Source organism: Staurois parvus, unplaced genomic scaffold (genome assembly GCF_062004578.1).
Source record: "Staurois parvus isolate SC_StPar_1 unplaced genomic scaffold, SC_StPar_1.0 ptg000498l, whole genome shotgun sequence".
Lineage (NCBI taxonomy): Eukaryota > Metazoa > Chordata > Amphibia > Anura > Ranidae > Staurois > Staurois parvus.
In genome coordinates this window covers 1,350,243-1,371,447 of record NW_028318294.1, presented here as the reverse complement: position 1 = coordinate 1,371,447, position 21,205 = coordinate 1,350,243, and the positions used below count along the sequence as shown (strand labels likewise).

Genomic DNA, 21,205 nt, shown 5'->3' with positions numbered 1-21,205 from the left:
TCTCGCTGATTAGTTCCTGGGATATATGTGTCATCACGCTACAGAAAATGCTTAGGTGTGAACCTAGGGCTAGGCTGCCTGAAGCACTGCACTTCCGATGTACCTCACCGTGACAAGGTACATCACATCCTCTCGCATATTAGTTCCTGGGATATATGTGTCATCACGCTACAGAAAATGCTTAGGTGTGAACCTAGGGCTAGGCTGCCTGAAGCACTGCATTTCCGATATACTTCGCCTCAACAAGGTACATCACATCCTCTCGCCTATTAGTTCCTGGGATATATGTGCCATCACGCTGCAGAAAATGCTTAGGTGTGAACCTAGGGTTAGGCTGCCTGAAGCACTGCACGTCCGATGTACCTCACCGTGACAAGGTACATCACATCCTCTCGCCTATTAGTTCCTGGGATATATGTGCCATCACGCTGCTGAAAATGCTTAGGTGTGAACCTAGGGTTAGGCTGCCTGAAGCACTGCACTTCCGATGTACCTCGCCGCAACAAGGTACATCACATCCTCTCGCTGATTAGTTCCTGGGATATATGTGTCATCAATCCCAGAAGTCATCGGGCATCCTCTGCTCTGCAATGAGTGCGCCATGCTTTCTTCAAACTGTGCAGGCGCGAGATTGGGAGGTGCATGCTGGCTAGCCAGCTTCACCATATCCCGGAAGAAAGTGTGGCTGGGCATCAGATGCCCACAGTGAAGATAGAAGAATACAGGATTGTGAGATGCCACTGAGTATCTTTAAAAAAACAAGGAAGACAAATGGGCAGCAAAGTCTCCGCTAGATCATGGCCTAGGCAGCCTAATGTAAAATCTAGCCTTACCCTTACCTCTTGCTCCAGGGACTAATGTAAAATTTTGGATTTTCCATCACTTTTTGTCTCAGGGACAATGGTCACCAGCATAAATAAAGTGGGTGAATCTACCTAGCAAGGACACAGGCAGTAATAAAAACATTTTTGGCCTAGTAACCCTACATGGAAGAAAAATATATTTGAAATATATTTTTAAAATATTCTTCCCAAATATATAGACATATAACCTAGATTGTAAGCTCTAATGAGCCAGGCCCTCTGTTTCCTCTTGTACCAAATTGTATTGTAACTGTAATGTCTACCTTCATTTTGTAAAGCGCTGCGCAAACTGTTGGCGCTATATAAATCCTGTATAATAATAACACTAATAATATATTTTAAATACTACAATTTTGGCCGTATTCAATATATTTCAATATATGTTGAAATAAATTTTTTATATATTACAAAATATATGAAAAATATTTTTAAAAATATATTTTTGTAAAATATACTCTTCAGATTTTTTTTTAACATAAAAAGTCATTTTAACATATATTTTTACATATACTTGTAAATGCATTCCACAAATGTAGATTAGATGTAATTTTAAAGACATACAGTATATTTTAAAATGTATTTAATATATTTTTTATATATATTTATTGAAATATATTTTGAAATATATTGAATATGTCCAAAATTGTAGTATTTCAAATATAGGTCAATATATTTGGGAAGAATATTTTTAAAATATATTTTTCTTCCATGTGGGACATGATTTTGCAATGACTTTGAATGTGTTATCTGTGATGAAGTTGTTCCTGTAATGTGATCTGCATTTTATGTAAGATAAAACTTTCACTCTTGACGTTTCAGGTTTATAATTGAGAGAAGTGATCTAACTAAAATAAATATGTCTTTACTATTTTAGTGTCAGTGTTCACCAGTCTATTGAGTTTGAAATCGATTCCTCAGTCGACCTGCAAGTGAACAACAAACTAAGTGAGTGGATATGTGTATGAATACGTGTATTTATGTTAATAGTTTGCGAACCATCATGTTATAGAGAACCCTGGGTGTCCCAAATGTTAAATACAGGCGTACCTCGGTTTATGAATTTGATGCATTCTCAGGGACGTTTCGTATTGCGAAAAATTTGTAAACTGAAACATGGTTTCCCATAGGAATGCATTGAAAACCAATTAATCCGTTCCGGAGGTCAGAAAATAGTTTTAAAAAAAAGTCTTTTATCTGTTCAAAACTCTTTATAAAGTGCACTTTAAAGGCTTAAATACTGTACAGGGATATGATTAAAAATTAATTTCTAAATGCATTGAAAACCAATTAATCCGTTAGGGAGGTCAAAAAAAGTATAAAAAAAAGTCTTATCTGTTCAAAACTCTTTATAAAGTGCACTTTAAAGGTATAAATACTGTACAGGGACATAAAAAAAAATGTATAAATGCATTGAAAACCATTTAATCCATTCCGGAGGTCAGAAAGAAGTAAAAAAAAGTTTATCCAAAACTCTTTATAAAGTGCACTTTAAAGGCACTATAAACCTCCCAGGCGCAATGCATCCTTGGGAAACTTGCTTCGTATTGCGAAAAAAATTTGCAAATTGAGGAATTATTTTCAAAGGATTTTTATTCGTAAACTGAAATTTATGTTAACCGAGGCGTTCATAAACCGAGGTACGCCTGCATACAAATAGTGACTTCAGGAACTAAAGTCATGTTTGGTCCCACCCAGGGGCGGACTGACCTTTTGGAAACTCGGGCACTGCCCGAGGGCCCGGGGTCAGTAGGGGGCCCCATGAGATGCCCTGGTACCTTTCTCATAGGCTTTTTTGAGTTTGGGCAAGGACACAGGGGCCTCATGATCCCCTATTGCCTGGGGGCCCCATGAGTTGTCAGTCCGCCCCTGGTCCCACCCCTTACTGTGATAGACAACCTCTCTGACCAATAGTGAAGTGCCTGAGGTAGTATGATCTAGCATGACTTCAATCATATCTAATGCCAAAACGTGATTTTGGATAGTGCAGAGGAAGGATAAAACTGCGGTCACTGCCCCTCCTTTCCATATTTGCCATTCACAGAATGCCTAGTATTTTTCCAATGAATACAAAATGTTCTGTGATTGGACAAGTTGCTGAACAAGCAACTCCTTGTGGTCAGTGTGCAGTAGGACAGCTTCCCCAGAGGCCTATTGGGTGTGAGTAATGCATCCTGACACTGTGCCAAGCTGGTCCAATATATTCATGCAATAAAGGTCATTCCTGGAGTTCAGCTTCAAATATATCACCATCTTTCATGAATTAAATAAATGTATGATGTATTTTGTAACAAAAAATGATAGCTCTCAGTAATAATGGATGAAATGCTTGCACAGACCTTCAGTTGTATGAGACATGTACACCAGGAGTACTCAACTTGTGGCCCATGGGCCACATGTGGCCCTCGCAATCCTCTGTTGTGGCCCTCAACCTCAAACTAGGGAAGCACACTTCTTTTATATCCTGCGGGTTATAAAAGAAGTGCGCTTATACATGTTGCATGAGACATGTACACCAGGAGTACTCAACTTGTGGCCCTTGGGCCACATGTGGCCATCGCAACCCTCTGATGTGGCCCTCAACCTCAAACTAAGGAAGCGCACTTCTTTTATATCCTGCAGGTTTGGTGTGTTTTCTGAAAGCAAACCAAAGCTCCTGAATGTGGGAGTTTTGGTGAGCTTTCAGAAAGTGCACCACACCCACAAGATATAATAGAAGTCTCCTGCAAAGGGCAGCTAACCCACAGGAAAGCCCTAGGTGCACTGTACTGCATCCACTTTGCTGGTAAACCGCAGCGCATCAGTGTGAAAGCAGCCTTATAGGGGGCTCAGGACAGTAAGGGCGTGTTTACATTTGCTGTTTGGGGGGGTGGTATAACCCTATAATTGAGACATGTTTTTACCACACACTCCTAAATACTGGTGTAGCATCAGGAGTTGCAATGGTGACTTCTCCCCATGCTCCAGGGTGCCCGTGCAGCCTCCCTGTCACATTCTGTTTTATACTTGGATAGGTAGGGCGGTATATGCAAGAACAATCCTCTTCATTTTCCTCCTGCATCCACTGAAAGCCAGCTTCTCCTCCACTCCCTCCCACTGGCTAAAGGAGGAAAATATTTATTATGCTATTCAAAATTAAAAACAAAATCAAAATTTTGAACCATTCATTGTGGCACTCGACTGGTTCCCAAATCACCTAAAGCAGGGGTGTCAAACTGGTGGCCCTCCAACTGTTGAAACTACAAGTCCCATCATGCCTCTGCCTTTGGGAGTCATGCTTGTAACTGTCAATCTTGCAATGCCTCATGGGACTTGTAGTTTGGCAACAGCTGGAGGGCTGCCAGTTTGACACCCGTGACCTAAATTTTTACTAAATCCAGGACCCTGCATTCACTATAGCTAGTCTCCCACAGTACACAGAACATGGAATTACAATTATTTTCATAAATATAAACTGCAAAATGCCTATTTTCATCAGCAGTTAGAGCAGTCTTGTGACTGCTATAAGTGTCCAGCCGAGCACTGGTTAAAGCTTGTAGGAGGAGTTTTTATTTTGCTCTGATTGTCCTATGAGGCTGCATGCCCCCTGACCCTCTGTCTGGACAGTGCCGATTGGCCCTGTGCTGATCACATGTACCCTCCCAAAGACAAAAAAAAAACTCTCTAGCAACACAAACCAAACTGAGCATGTGCAGAGTGACTCAGAGAGCTTTGTAATAGCAGTAGATAATTGGGGACAGAAGAGGATCAGAAAAGACAAGATCAAACAGCCTTTTTACACAATGCAGAGGATTAACCCTTTAAGTTCCACAGTGAGTATAACAAGCATGCTTTACTGCGTATGCAGACTGATTTTACTGTTGTGGGTTTAGTAACACTTTAAGTGGGTCTCACTCTTCAAAAGGTTGAGCACCGCTGATGTGAATCAGGTTACAGCAAGCAGATGGTATAATACTGATCTGAGATCTGCACATAGACGCTAAGCCGGAACAGAAAGGTAACACAGCTATCCTTTTAGGCCAGAAGAAGAACATAACAGAACTGCTGAGTATGGCAAACAAGCTTACAAATTGCTCCTCTCCCAGGATTTTACATTCAGGGGTTAGACAAAAAAATGGAAACCCTACATGATTTGTGTGAAAGTGACATGTTTCATGTAACATTCTTTTGCTTCTGCTGTGTGATGAGACACCTAACTAACAGGTGGGAAGCCTCACTTTCATCATTCACTGTGTGTGCTGCAAGTAATACGGAGTCATGTCAGAGGTTACTGAGCTTAAGCCCTGGTTCACACTGATGCGGTGCGGAATTCGCAGCCTTTTGGTTTTACATGTGGAGGCCACTGACATTTTTTTTCCTACTCTTCTTTTCTGATTGTTTTTCACTAGTTTTGCATTTGGCTAGGGTCAGTATCACTGTTGGTAGCATGAGGCCATACCTGGACCCTACAGAGCTTGTACAGGCAGTACAACTCCTCCAGGATTGCACATCAATACGTGACATTGCCAGAAGGTTTGCTGTGTCTCCCAGTACAGTCTCAAGAGCATGGAGAAGATTCCAGGAGACAGGCAGTTACTCTAGGAGAGCTGGACAGGGCCGTAGAAGATCCTTAACCCAACAGAAGGACCGGTATCTGCTCCTTTGTGCAAGGAGGAACAGGATGAGCACTGCCAGAGCCCTACAAAATGACCTCCAGCAGGCCACTTGTCAGGGCTCCCTGGTGTGACCAGAGGTGTGTGACTGACGCAGGGAAACGCAGACTTCAGATATGTGATAAACAATATAATTTATTAACACTAACCATACAAACATAAACGCAGTGCAATACTAAAACATAATACAGTGCAAACAAACCAAACCAACCACCCACAGATAACAGTACATACAAGCAAGCGTCGTCAGGCAGGCCGGGTCAATATCAATAGGGCAGGTAGGTACAGGGGGAGCAAGCGGAGATGGGTCGGGGTCACAGGCCAGGTTCAGCAGGTAGCTAGCAGCGTAGTACAGAGGGTCAGGCAGAGGGATGGTCAGGGTCACAAGCCAGGGATCAGAACAGGTAGCAAGCAGCGTGGTACAGAGGGTCAGGCAGAGGGATGGTCAGGGTCACAAGCCAGGGATCAGAACAGGTAGAAAGCAGCGTGGTACAGAGGGTCAGGCAGAGGGATGGTCAGGAGCGAGCCGGGATCAGAGCAGGAGAAGTCAGCAGCGGTTCAGATCAGGCAGGGTCAGCAAAGGAACAGAAACAGGATGCCGGACAGATACAGGGCCCAGGACAAACACAACACCAAGGCAGAGTCTGCAAGTCTGGCCATCCCTTAAATACACCAGTATCATCAGTTCCAGGTGTTAGCTGGCTGAAAGGTTGAGTCTCTGATTGCTGGGAGCACCGGCTGGCCAGCCCTGGTACTGCAGATCAAAAGGCAGGCGAGTCCCACCATTGCTGGCCAGTCCATTCCTGACAGTACCCCCCCCTCAAGGAGCGGCCTCAGGACGCTCCAAACAGTCCTAGCTGGGCAAAATGTTCCACCGCCCGGGTCTGGTAACTGGCGGGATATCAAAGACTGGCACACCGGGCAGGACTCCGGGCAGAGGCACACCGGGCAGGACTCCGGGCAGAGGCACACCGGGCAGGACTCCGGGCAGAGGCACACCGGGCAGGACTCCGGGCAGAGGCACATCGGATTACCGGGCGGGGCGGCAGGCACCGGGCCCCCGGGCGGGGCGGCAGGCACCGGGCCCCCGAGCGGGGCGGCAGGCACCGGGCCCCCGGGCGGGGCGGCAGGCACCGGGCCCCCGGGCGGGGCGGCGGGCGCCGGACCCCAGGCGGGGCGACGGGCATCGGGCCCCAAGGCGGAGCGGCGGGCGCCGGACCCCCGGATGGAGCGACAGGTCTCGGGCCCTCAGGCGGAGCGGCGGGCCCCCAGGTGGAGCGACAGGTCTCGGGCCCTCAGGCGGAGCGGCGGGCGCCGGGCCCCCAGGTGGAGCGACAGGTCTCGGGCGCTCAGGCGGAGCGGCGGGCGCCGGGCCCCCAGGTGGAGCGACAGGTCTCGGGCGCTCAGGCGGAGCGGCGGGCGCCGGGCCCCCAGGTGGAGCGACAGGTCTCGGGCCCTCAGGCGGAGCGGCGGGCGCCGGACCCCCAGGTGGAGCGACAGGTCTCGGGCCCTCAGGCGGAGCGGCGGGCGCCGGACCCCCAGGTGGAGCGACAGGTCTCGGGCGCTCAGGCGGAGCGGCGGGCGCCGGACCCCCAGGTGGAGCGACAGGTCTCGGGCCCTCAGGCGGAGCGGCGGGCGCCGGACCCCCAGGTGGAGCGACAGGTCTCGGGCCCTCAGGCGGAGCGGCGGGCGCCGGACCCCCAGGTGGAGCGACAGGTCTCGGGCCCTCAGGCGGAGCGGCGGGCGCCGGACCCCCAGGTGGAGCGACAGGTCTCGGGCCCTCAGGCGGAGCGGCGGGCGCCGGACCCCCAGGTGGAGCGACAGGTCTCGGGCCCTCAGGCGGAGCGGCGGGCGCCGGACCCCCAGGGGGAGCGACAGGTCTCGGGCCCTCAGGCGGAGCGGCGGGCGCCGGACCCCCAGGCGGAGCGACAGGTCTCGGGCCCTCAGGCGGAGCGGCGGGCGCCGGACCCCCAGGCGGAGCAACAGGTCTCGGGCCCTCAGGCGGAGCGGCGGGCGCCGGACCCCCAGGCGGAGCGACAGGTCTCGGGCCCTCAGGCGGAGCGGCGGGCGCCGGACCCCCAGGCGGAGCGACAGGTCTCGGGCCCTCAGGCGGAGCGGCGGGCGCCGGATCCCCAGGCGGAGCGACAGGTCTCGGGCCCTCAGGCGGAGCGACAGGTCTCGGGCCCCCAGGCGGAGCGGCGGGCGCCGGACCCCCAGGCGGAGCGACAGGTCTCGGGCCCCCAGGCGAAGCGGCGGGCACCGAGTCACTAGGCACGACAGTGGGCTCCGAGTCAACTGGCATGACCGCTGGTACTGGGTCAGACATTGGATCGTCTGGCTGGAAAGCGGGCATCGGGTCACCAGGCATCAGGTCATTTGGCTCGACAGCGGGCACCACGTCATCTGGCAAGGCAGTGGGCTCCAAGTCAACTGGTATGACCGCGGGCACTGGGTCAGACATTGGATCTTCTGGCTGGACAGCGGGCATCGGGTCACCAGGCATCAGGTCATTTGGCTCGACAGCGGGCACCGCGTCATCTGGCAAGGCAGTGGGCTCCAAGTCAACTGGTATGACCGCGGGCACTGGGTCAGACATTGGATCATCTGGCTGGACAGCGGGCATCGGGTCACCAGGCATCAAGTCATTTGGCTCGACAGCGAGCACCGCGTCATCTGGCAAGGCAGTGGGCTCCGAGTCAACTGGCATGACCGCGGGCACTGGGGCAGACATTGAATCGTCTGGCCGGACAGCGGGCATCGGGTCACCAGGCATCAGGTCATTTGGCTCGACAGCGGGCACCGCGTCATCTGGCAAGGCAGTGGGCTCCGAGTCAACAGGCACGACAGTGGGCACCGGGTCACCAGGCATTGGATCGTCTGGCTCGACAGCGGGCATCGGGTCACCAGGTATGACAGCGGGCCCTGGGTCACCAGGCATCAGGTCATTTGGCTCGCCAGCGGGCACCGCGTCATCTGGCAAGGCAGTGGGCACCGAGTCACCAGGTACGACCGCGGGCTCTGAGTTAATTGGCACGATAGCGGGCCCCGGATCAGGTACCGGATCATCTGGATCAACAGCGGGCATCGAATCAACTGGCCTAATAGGATCGTCAGGCTGTATCAGTTCATCATGCTGGGTAGAGGCATCAGGCTGAATGCCGGCGTCCGGCCGAGTAGAGGCATCAGGCCGAGTAGAGGCATCAGGCCGAGTAGAGGCTTCAGGCCGAGTAGAGGCTTCAGGCCGAGTAGAGGCTTCAGGCCGAGTAGAGGCTTCAGGCCGAGGAGAGGCTTCAGGCCGAGTAGAGGCTTCAGGCCGAGGAGAGGCTTCAGGCCGAGGAGAGGCTTCAGGCCGAAGAGAGGCTTCAGGCCGAAGAGAGGCATCAGGCTGCGTACAGGCATCAGGCTGCGTACAGGCATCAGGCTGCGTACAGGCATCAGGCTGCGTACAGGCATCAGGCTGAGTAGAGGATTCAGGCTGAGTAGAGGATTCAGGCTGAGTAGAGGATTCAGGCTGAGTAGAGGATTCAGGCTGAACCACGGAAGGCAGGTTCACCGGTTTGGATACTGGCAGGATGGTATTGGTTGGAAAGAATTTTCGCTTTTTTCTGGTTTTAACTACTGGAGCACTGCAAGTAAACGCAGGTCTGCAAACGAATGGAGCAGCTGGAGACAGAGAAGAACTGGAGGATGGAACAGAAGAGGGAGCAGTTGCTACAGAGGGCTTTTTTACAGGGTTAAAGGCAGGATAGGTGCAGCGAGTGGGAACAGGGTACTGACATGCGGTAGATAGCCAAGTATACTGGGCTGTAACTGGGGGAGTTGTTGGGAATACAGGAGTAGAGCTTTGAGGAAATAGATTAGAAGCAGGACTGGGTCTTTGTAAGCTGACTGAGGCTGGGTGCAACAAGTCTGTCCATGTCTGCAGTATGGGTTGAACAAAGCTGAGCTTACACAAAGCCTGTCTGACCAAAGAGTGCACTGCGTTTATACAATCTCTTAGTACCTGTGGTGAACATGTGGAATAACGCTCCAGAAAGTAGCCCACATCATCCTCTAATAACCACACCAGGGACTCTACCTGGTCTGCACTAAATGGTGGCAAAAATTCATCCCTGCAGTCGGGGGAACCAGATGAAACCAACTCAACACAAACCTTAATCAATGGCTGCACCATAGAGAAATCTGTGCCCTGATCTACTAGAACATGAGCGAGCCGTATACATTCTAGCAGTTCATCCCGGGGATACTCCTTCAGAGTCTGATAAGCATATTTTCTGTCGTCAAGCACTAGCAGATATAAATACACAACCTCATCCAGATCCATCCTTCCCAGCAACAAGCACAGATGGCTTCCCTGTGCAGCCACTTCTGGTCAGGATTGGCCTTGGTGTAATGTCAGGGCTCCCAGGTGTGACCAGAGGTGTGTGACTGACGCAGGGAAACGCAGACTTCAGATATGTGATAAACAATATAATTTATTAACACTAACCATACAAACATAAACGCAGTGCAATACTAAACATAATACAGTGCAAACAAACCAAACCAACCACCCACAGATAACAGTACATACAAGCAAGCGTCGTCAGGCAGGCCGGGTCAATATCAATAGGGCAGGTAGGTACAGGGGGAGCAAGCGGAGATGGGTCGGGGTCACAGGCCAGGTTCAGCAGGTAGCTAGCAGCGTAGTACAGAGGGTCAGGCAGAGGGATGGTCAGGGTCACAAGCCAGGGATCAGAACAGGTAGCAAGCAGCGTAGTACAGAGGGTCAGGCAGAGGGATGGTCAGGAGCGAGCCGGGATCAGAGCAGGAGAAGTCAGCAGCGGTTCAGATCAGGCAGGGTCAGCAAAGGAACAGAAACAGGATGCAGGACAGATACAGGGCCCAGGACAAACACAACACCAAGGCAGAGTCTGCAAGTCTGGCCATCCCTTAAATACACCAGTATCATCAGTTCCAGGTGTTAGCTGGCTGAAAGGTTGAGTCTCTGATTGCTGGGAGCACCGGCTGGCCAGCCCTGGTACTGCAGATCAAAAGGCAGGTGAGTCCCACCATTGCTGGCCAGTCCATTCCTGACACCACTGGTGTGAATGTCTCTGACCAAACAACCACAAACAGACTTCATGAGGGTGGCCTGAGGGCCCGACATCCTCTAGTGGGCCCTGTGCTTACTGCCCACCTCCATAGAGCTCGATTGGCATTTGCCACTGAACACCAGAATTGGCAGGCCTGCCACTGGCGCCCTGTGCTTTTCACAGATGAGAGCAGGTTCACCCTGAGCACATGTGACGGACGTGAAAGGGTCTGGAGAAGCTGTGGAGAATGTTATGCTGCCTGTAACATCGTTCAGCATGACTGTTTTGGTGGTGGGTCAGTGATGGTCTGGTGAGGCATATCCATGGAGGGACACACAGACCTCTACAGGCTAGACCAGCAATGGGCAAACTACGGCCCGCGGGCCGTATATGGCCCGGCGGACCTTTTAATCCGGCCCGCGGAGCGTGATACATTGGCTGTCAGGATGTGTGTAGGCGGGGCAGCGTGACGAACGTGAGGGGAGGGGAGCTAGGCTCCTCTCACAGTCCGCCCTGAAGACCGGAACGGCGCGGGAAAACACGGCGAGAGGAACGCGCGGAGCAACGGTAAGTAAATTGACACAGGGGGGACTTGGCTTACTACTTGGGGGGGAATAGTACTATGGGGGATGAAATACTATATGAGGGATGAATTAATATGGGGGATGAATTACTATAGGGGGGATGAATTACTATAGGGGGGATGAATTACTATGGGAGATGAATTACTATAGGGGGGATGAATTACTATATGGGGGATTAATTACTATATGGGGGATTAATTACTATGCTTACTATGGGGGAATATTACTATACTTACTATGGATGACACATACACATCTACTCTTGGTCCGGCCCCCGGGTCCAATATATGAACCCATTGCGGCCCTCAAGTCAAAAAGTTTGCCCACCCCTGGGCTAGACAATGGCACCCTGACTGCCATTAGGTATCGGGATGAAATCCTTGGACCCATTGTCAGACCCTACACTGGTGCAGTGGGTCCTGGTTTCCCCCTGGTGCACAACAATGCCCGGCCTCATGTAGCGAGAGTATGCAGGCAGTTCCTGGAGGATGAAGGAATTGATACCATTGAATGGCCCCCACGCTCGCCTGACCTAAATCCAACAGAACACCTCTGGGATATCATGTTTCGTTCCATCTGATGCCACCAGGTTGCACCTCAGACTGTCCAGGAGCTCAGTGATGCCCTGGTCCAGATCTGGGAGGAAATACCCCAAGACACCACCCATCATCTCAATAGGAGCATACCCCGACATTGTCAGGTATGCATACAAGCACGTGGGGGCCATACAAACCACTGAGTACCATTTTGAGTTGCTGCAATGGAAAATGGACTAGTCTGCTGCATCATTTTTTCCCTTACATTTCCATCAAACGATGGGGCATCCTTACATTCCTAACACATTACCCAGTCTATATCAGTATAGATATCCAGCATGATGTTTTTTCCCCATTGAGATCTGATGTGTTTTCAAAGTGTTCCTTTAATTTTTTTGATCAGTGTATGATTGGAAGTGGTTAGGGAGCTCCTTCTCTGTGGTCATCACAAGGTCCCCAAAGAACATTCCATAGGCTACCTGCACTGGCAGCAGTATTGTGTCCATACCGTAATAACTGATAATAGATGTGAAAGAAATTAATAATGAAAACTTTTTTTATGTGTTTTGTGTCTTATCATTGTGCAGCCTGCGGGAAGAATCGTGTTGCCGCAGACACATCTGACTGTTACCTGTCGTTTCATAGACTGAATTTATACCTCCATGGAAACAAGCAGTAAGATATTTCTAATATTATTACAGAGCTTTTAGTTACAAGGGGGCCTCAGGCTTCCTCATACCTCCTCACCACTGATAGATTAGCTCTCAGCCAGGGGTGGACTGACAACTCCTCGCCCACACTCAAACCACACCCAAAAAAGCCTATGAAAGGTACCAGGGGCATTTCATGGGGCCCCCTACTGACCCCGGACCCTCGGGTAGTGCCCGAGTGCCCAAATGATCAGTCCGCCCCTGCTCTCAGCAGACCCAGGAATTGTGATATACACCTAAGAAGTGGCTTGTGCACCATGAAGCATGTTATTTAGTGTATGAACACCTCTGAAGAAAGTAACCACTGCTTGTAAAATGACTAATACTACTACAAGAATTGTGTAGGCCTCTGAAGCACCATCACAGGCTCCAGTGCAGAAGGAAAGGGGTTTTAAACCTCAGACATGAAATAGGAACAAAGCATATCCCTCTATAGTGTGTACTTGTCTCAATTAAGAGCATTAAGTGTCATTTCTATCTGCAGATTCATTCCTCTGCTATCAGCATTAGTCACTTCTGGCAAATTTTCCTGACACCAAGAGAAAAATAGTGACAGGGGAGGGACCTCCAGTGGAGTGACAGCTTTAGCCCTGTTCCTGTGAGCTTTGTGGAGGGGGGGTGTCTCTTCCCTCCAATCAGCTCTCAGAGCTCTCCTCAATGAGTATAACTTCAGCTCTCCTCCCCCTGCTTTTTCAGAGCTGAGAGATCCTGTGTAAAGTCTGCTCTTTGAATAGATGTAGAGAAGAGATGTCTGTAGATAAACAGGTAAAACTTATGTAGGAGGATTTGTGTCATCTCTCTGTATCACCGGAGGCCAGTCACTTCACTGGGTATGAAGAAAAAAGCAACCGAATGCCTGAGCTACTGCACTGGACAATGACCTCCACAATGTCAGTATCCCCACATGTATATGAAAAGAATGCAAGCCTTGCTGTCCTCAACGGATCGGGGAAATCCAAAGAGAACTGTATATAAAGAGACAAAAAGAGGGCACACAGGCCTAGTGCATTACCTTTAAAGATGAGATTTATTGATAAAAAGTAAAATATTCACAAGAGAAATAAAATCAAATGGAAAGCATGTCACAAGGAATGCAATGTGGTCCAAAACCCCTGGAGGTAGTCTGGTGGGGGACTGTAGACCTCTAGAGAGCTGGTGGCTGACGCGTTTTGAGGTTGTACCTCTTCCTCAGAGCCCCTTTACCTTTAAAGGTAATGCACTAGGCCCGTGCGCCCTCTTTTTGTCTCTTTATATACACTTCATTGGGTATATGTAAGGGTTTACACTTTAATGAGTATTGGTCTAGCTTGTTGCACTTGGCAAATGAGTCATGAAAGGAAAAACGGGCAGCGCAGTGGCTAAATGGTTAGCACTTCTGCCTGGCAGTACTATTGTTGTTAGTTCAAATCCCAGCCATTGCACCACCTGCCTGGAGTTTGCATGTTCTCCCTGTGTGGGTTTCTTTCGGGTACTCTGGTTTCCTCCCACACTCCAAAGACATGCTGGAAGGTTAATTGGACCGTGTCTAAAGCGCTGCGTAAATTGATGGCGCTATGTCAGTACCTGAAATAAATAAATAAATAAATGAATCACTGGGCTGTGGCAACTTTTCCTGTTTATTGATAAGCAGCACGGATTCTCCCTGTGCCTGCGTGGGTTTCCTTCAGGTACTCTGGTTTCCTCCCACGCTCCACAGACATGCTGGTAGCAGGGGCGGACTGACCATTTGGAAACTCGGGCACTGCCCGAGGGCCCGGGGTCAGTAGAGGTCCCCATGAGATGCCCCTGGTACCTTTTTAATAGGCTTTTTTGAGTTTGAGCAAGGACACAGGGGCCTTATGATCCCCTATTGCCCGGGGGCCCATGAGTTGTCAGTCCGCCCCTGGCTGGTAGGCTAATTGGACCCTGTCTAAAGTGCTGCGTAAGTTGATGCCGCTATCTAAGTACCTGAAATAGATAAATAAATTAAATCCCTGCACGCTGGGCTGTGGCAACTTTTCCTGTTTATTGATAAGCAGCAGGGATCAACTCTGACATGTTTCATCCCGAAAAGCGTTTTAAGTAAAATAGTGCCATTTAGAGAAATCATGTCAGAGGTGACCCCTGCCGCCATTCAATAAAGAAGAAAACTTGTCGCAGCCCATAGTACAGTGAATTATTTTCTTACCTTTACTATTCTTGACTACTCTCCTTTTGACACCTCGGTTATGATTACCATCAGGGCATTTTCAACACACCTTTTACAAAATCCCAATCCATGCCAACATACCACTTAAGGTACACAGGCCTGATTCCCCTGAACTGCATGCAAAAAAGACAAACAGGGGGCACACGGGCCTAGTGCATTACCTTCAAAAATTGGTTTATTGTATAAAAAGTGATATACTCACAAAGGAATAAAAATCAAAGGCACATCATGAGAAATACAGCAAGGTCCAATCTCCCTGGGAGATGTCTTGTACGGGACTATAAACCTCCAAATACTAACGCATTTCAAGGCAACACCTCTTCCTCAAAGTCGACGAAAAAACGTCAGAAATTTGGAGGTCTACAGTCTCCTACAAGACATCTTCCAGGGAGATTGGACCTTGCTGTATTTCTCATGACATGCCTTTGATTTTTATTCCTTTTTTTTTTAAGGTAATGCACTAGGCCCGTGCGCCCCGTTTGTCTTTTTTGCATGCAGTTCAGGGGAATCAGGCCTGTGTACCTTAAGTGGTATGTTGGCATGGTTTGGGATTTTGTAAAAGGTGTGTTGAAAATGCTCTGAGGGTAATCATACCCGAGGTGTCAAAAGGAGAGTAGTCAAGAGTAGTAAAGGTAGGAAAAGAATTCACGGTACTACGGGCTGCGACAAGTTTTCTTCTTTATTGAATGGCGGCAGGGGTCACCTCTGACATGATTTTCTCTAAATGGCACTATTTTACTTAAAAACGCTTTTCAGGGTGAAACATGTCAGAGTTGTACCCTGTTGTGTAGTGCACAGGGCCCGTGCGCCCTCTGTTTGTCTATTTACATGCAGTTCATTTGGATTCCCCTGGTTTGTTGAGGGCAGCAAGGCATGCATCCCATAGGATATCTATGTGTGGTTACAGTCACTGTGGAGTTCATCGTCCAGCGCAGGAGTCAAAGCATCTGCTCGTTTTTTCTTCAGAGCTGATTCCCCTGAAGCGTGACCAGGCGCGTCCCTAGGGTTGGTGTCACCCGGTGCGATAACACTTGGTGACACCCCCTCCGACGATCCCCGCAGAATGGATCGGATCTGCGGATTGAGCATAATGGATCGGAGTCCAATCCATTATGCTCCCCAATCTGCAGATCCGATCCATCCTGCAGGGATCGTCGACATGCAACCTATACGGGGTGACACCGGACCCACTCCAGGAAAAGGTAAGTTGTAAAGAAAGCCGATGATCCCCGCAGAATGGATCAGATCTGTGGATTGAGCATAATGGATCGGACTCCGATCCATTATGCTCCCCAATCTGCAGATCCGATCCATCCTGCTGGGATCGTCGGATTTCTTTACAACTTACCTTTTCGTGGAGTGGGTCCCCGTATAGGTTGCATGTCGATGATCCACGCAGGATGGATCGGATCTGCGGATTGGGGAGCATAATGGATCGGACTCCAATCCATTAAGATCAATCCGCAGATATGAACCATCCTGCAGGGATCATCGGCTTGCAACCTATACGGAGTGACATCGGATCTGCGGATTGAACATAATAGATCGGAATCCAATCCATTATGCTCCCCAATCCGCAGATCCGATCCATCCTGCAGGGATCGTCGGCATGCAACCTATACGGGGTGACATTGGATCTGCGGATTGAACATAATAGATCGGAGTCCAATCCATTATGCTCCCTAATCCGCAGATCCAATCCATCCTGCGGGGATTGTTGGCATGCAATTTATTCGGGGTGACACCGGACCCACTCCACAAAAAGGTAAGTTATAAAGAAAGCCGACAATCCCCTCAGGATGGATCGGATCCATCCTGCTTGGATCGTCGGCTTGCTTTACAACTTACCTTTTTGTGGAGCAGGGTCTGGAGTCGCCCCGTGCGGTAGATGTCACCCGGTGCGGATCGCACCCCCTGCACCTGCCTTGGGACGCCATTGAGTGTGACCACACACAAAGATACGGTCTGCATGAAGACAAATTCTGTATATTCTCTACAAGCAATACATTAGGTTGCACACGTATCACGTGGTAGCTTACAATGGTATCTCAATGGCCTGTTTTTTCAAGCAACAGCGAGTTTTCAGTGCCATTCACAGCGAATCCTTGAACTGAAACAAAATGTTAGGATTTTCTATGTAAAAATAAAAATCTAGAAATATTACATTGTTATCGTTCCTCAGCAGTGCCCTGAAAGTTTCTTTTGTCTGGAATTCCACCTGAAAAAATAGCTTGGTCCTTCCTGCTTTGTGAGCAAGTCTACACACTGCTGTACTTGCAGCCTTATAGCTATATCTCTGCTGCGTGAGATCTAAGGCACTGACACCTCTGACTGCTACGTCTCCAGAGACTTGGAGTAAGATGACTCTGCTGCTCACTTTTCTCTCTGTTCTAGGCTTTGGCATAAGGAAGTAAAACTCTGCCTTTACCAAGATGGCCACCTCCACACAGAGACAGCACAGAAAAAGGCACAGAAAGCCAGTAATGGGGAAAGCTAACCACTTGCCCTACAGAGGATTTACCTCCCTTTCTGGCCAGGCCATTTTTTGCATTACGGCACTGCGTTACTTTAAATGACAATTGCACGATCATGCAACACTGCACCATAATTAAATTTACGTCCTTTTTTGCCCCACGAATTGAGCTTTCTTTCAGTGGTATTTGCCTGTGCATTTTTTATAATTATATAAAAAAAAAAAGGCCGACAATTTTGAAAAAAAAAAAAACTATATTTTTGACTTTTTTCTATTAGACATAGTCAGTAAAAAAATTTAAAAAATCTAATTTCGTCATAAATTTGGGACAAAATGTATTCTGTGACATGTCTTTGCTAAAAAAAATCCCAATGTGTGTAAATGAATTGGTTTACGTGAAAGTTATAGCGTTTACAAATGGCGGTATATATACTGGGATTTTTATTTTTTTACTAGTAATGACGGCGATCAGCGACTTACAGCGGGACTGCTGCGGGCATTCTGACACTGGGGGGGAACTGACTAACTGCCACTGACATCCCCAGTGACACCAATACAGTGATCAGTGCTAAAAAAAAAAGCACTGACACTGTACTAATGGCACCGGGCAGAAAGGGGTTAACATATGGAGCGATCAAAGGGGTTAACTGTGTGTGTTTTACTAGGGGGCTGTGTGTTAGTGCTTCACTGTAATCACACTGCTCTGGATGGCTGTGCTGTGCAAGCCATCCAGAGCAGTGTGCCCGAGCTGACACGGAGAACTGTTAGTAAACAAAACAGTTCTCTTCTCCATCGGAGATCTTCAGAAATCACAGGGCGCCGGCGAGTAATTACCGGCCAGGACCCGGTGATTGACAGCCACGACCGTGAATGGCGGCACTTGTAGGGTGCGCACACGGCCTGCGCGCTCCCCCTACCTGGAAATACAAAAACACGTATATATGCGTGCTTTTGCGCACCTGTGCTGCCCTGTAGCAGTATGTCAGGAAGCAGTTAAAGTGGTTGTAAACAATAAACTTTAAAAAACAATTTAAATAATAAACATGTTATACTCATCTGACCTGCGCAATGGTGTTGCACAGAGTGGCCCTGATCCTCCTCTTTTGGGGTCCCCTGCCGGCACTCTCAGCTTCTCTGTTTCACTGTGCACCGCCATAGGAAACTGCTGTGGTGGCACACCTGCAGTCTCCCTCCCAAGCCAGGCTGTGCGCATCCATAAACACATGCAGAGTTACTCAGCCCCACCTCCACTCCCTCCTGATCACTGTGATAGCCTCTGATTGGCTATCACAGTAATCAGTCACTGAGAAGCCCGCCCCCATGTTTTCTCTCTCTAAATGTAGGAGAGAGATACATCGTATCTGTATCTCCTTGCACAGAAAAAAAAACAACAACTGTGTATAAAAAGAAATTAAATAAATAATATTAAAATAAAAAAAGATTTGATTTAGGTCAGTGCCAGGGTTAGTGCTTGTGTCAAGGTCAGGGTCAGTATTTTTTGGGGGCAGGATTTTTTTTTTAAGTTTTCTTTTTAAATTAGTATCAGTGTCAGTTAGTGACAGTGTGTTTTAGGTTGAATTAAAAAAAAGCAAAATGTGGGCTGTACTATGGGTACATACAACATACACATATGTGGTATCGCTGAGATCGTCAGGAGCTGGAGAATTTATTTTGGGTTGTTCTTTGGTGGTAGGTTATGGTATTAGCAAGAAATACTGTATACAGCTAAATATTTTAAAAAAATCTATTTTGGGCCTATTTTCCTTTGATATTAATAATATTAATAAAAAAAATCAGGATATATCCATTACTATTTACCACCAAATGAAAGTCTAATTTGTCTTGAAAAAAAGTATAATCCACCTGGATACACAAAGTAGTTGTGATGATATATACAGTTTTACTAACACATGTCAAAGTTGCAAAATTGTGCTAAGGCATTAACATTTGTTTTACCCTTAGGCAGTAAGGGGTGAAGGTAAAAAACGTACATAAAAGTGGCCACCCGCCCAAGTCTATAACTGGCTTATGAAGCAAGGACACAAACAGGCATCACATAGTGAAAAAAGAGGGAGAGAACAATGTTGTTGCACAACTTGCCAGCCAGCTTGCTAACAACCGAATTAACCCGTCTAACAGTATGCGTTTATAACAGGGGTTTAGTTAGCACACATTTGCAAATCCATACGTAAGCCACAGAGCCACGACACGGCACCCTGATCATCTGTGGTCCTAACTCTAAAATTTGTGAGTCCCCCATAGTAGAGGCACATGCATTTAATGGATAGATCAAGGGCAGGTGGACCTGAGGGAGCCACCCCTCTTAAAGGCAAAGGAGCGCACTGGACCCCAGCATGTAGCACAATGGCAACCAGGGTCCTAGTGCACCCACGTACCAAAAAATCAAACATACATAAAAGTGGCCACCCGCCCAAGTCTATAACTGGCTTATGAAGCAAGGACACATAAACAGGCATCACATAGTGAAAAAAGAGGGTTAAGGTAAAAAACGTCTTGCCTTTTACAGCCACTTTAAGCTAGTCTTAGTTCGTTGCCATCTGCAGCCTTTTTTGGGCACAGCTGCCAGAGCACAGTTCCTCTTGGACTGTTATAGAGAACATAAGATCACTTTTAAATAGAACTCTCATTAAAATTAAAAATTTTCATGAATAAGAAGTGGACACGTCAGAATTACCAAATAATAAACCTGTCTAGAAAGAAAAATACAATTAAAAAAAAAGTTTCCCTTTTTTCAGTTACTGCAGGTAAATATGCTTGAGGTGATTGTAGCCGTATTAGTGCATTTGCAGCAGAAACAATTGAGTACTGTCCGTGATACTTTTTTTATTTTCACTAAAAAAGCTTGTCCTCAAAAAACAGGAACGGTAAAAAAAATCGGCTGATTTTCATCCCGTCTACAGCCGGCAAAAAGTGTCCCTGCAGAGAGCTCCTCTATTTCTTTGACAGTTCTTTGACATTTATAGCGGCTGCAACATTGTATCTATTTGTATCCATTTCGGATACAGATGTTTTTATTCGGAAACAAATAGATACATTGTTGCAGCCACTATAAATGTCAAAGAACTGTCAAAGAAATAGCGGAGCTCTCTGCGGGGACACTTTTTGGCTGACTGGAATTCTTTTTCTTCTTCTCCATCCTCTTCTTCATCCTCTTCTCTTTCCTCTTCTTCTTCATCCTCTTCTTCTTCCTCCTCCTCTTCTTCTTCTTCATCTTCTTCATCCTCTTCTTCATCCTCTTCTTCTTCATCCTCTTCTTCCTCTTCCTCTTCTTCTTCATCCTCTTCTTCTTCATCCTCTTCTTCTTCATCCTCTTCTTCCTCTTCCTCTTAATCTTCTTCTACTTCTTCCTCTTCTTCTTCCTCTTCTTCTTCTTCCTCTTCATCCTCTTCTTCTTCTTTTTCTTCTTCTTTTTGTCTTCCTCTTGCAGGTCACCGCTCATGCGCAGATATTTTATCGGTAAAAAGATCAGCCGATTTGCCCGTCATTGCTGTGAAAATCGGTCGATTGTCAAAATCGGCCGATTTTTTTCAAACTTTACCGATAAAAAAAATCTGCCAAAATACCGAAAAACGGCCGACCTATTAACCCACTAACCATCCGAAAATCGGCCGATTTTATTTTCAGCCGAAAAATCGGCCAATTTTCGACCCATCTATGGCCTGCATTAGGCTTTTTGCATGCTATCTCTTTCTATAAAAATTCAATAGCCAGTAGAAAGTGGGATCTCTTGCTAAAGCTGGACATACATGGATCGAATTCGACCAGTTCAGTAGGGACTAATTTTTATTCATGTGCGCCCACTGTGGTTGAACAGAAGTCGATTTACAGATCAACAGATCGACTTCTGTTCAGCCGCCCTGTTGGTATTATTTTTTTCATTTGACCAGCAGTGCAGGCTATACACTGCAGTACTGATCTGTGTATCCTGACAGCAGAAGAGTCTCCCTGCTGTCAAAAAACAATGACGGCGGGGAACCCACATCTACAAGGAGCGAGTGGATGGGGTAATCAGGTAAGTTTTATTTGCTCATTGACTGTTTGAATAAATACATTTAAAAAAAAAAAGACTCTTGTATGGGCAGCTTTAGGTCATTTTATGGATTTTT

General features: G+C 47.8%; 1 protein-coding gene across 1 annotated transcript in view; it reads left to right on the top strand.

The window, feature by feature from the left end:
* Positions 1–21,205, top strand: part of CETP (cholesteryl ester transfer protein) — an 87,611-nt gene that overhangs the window by 17,597 nt on the left and 48,809 nt on the right. Inside the window, exons 4-5 of the mRNA XM_089689794.1 lie at positions 1,738–1,808; positions 12,295–12,382. Coding sequence (XP_089545920.1) covers positions 1,738–1,808; positions 12,295–12,382 — 159 coding nt within the window. The remainder of the gene's footprint in view (positions 1–1,737; positions 1,809–12,294; positions 12,383–21,205) is intronic.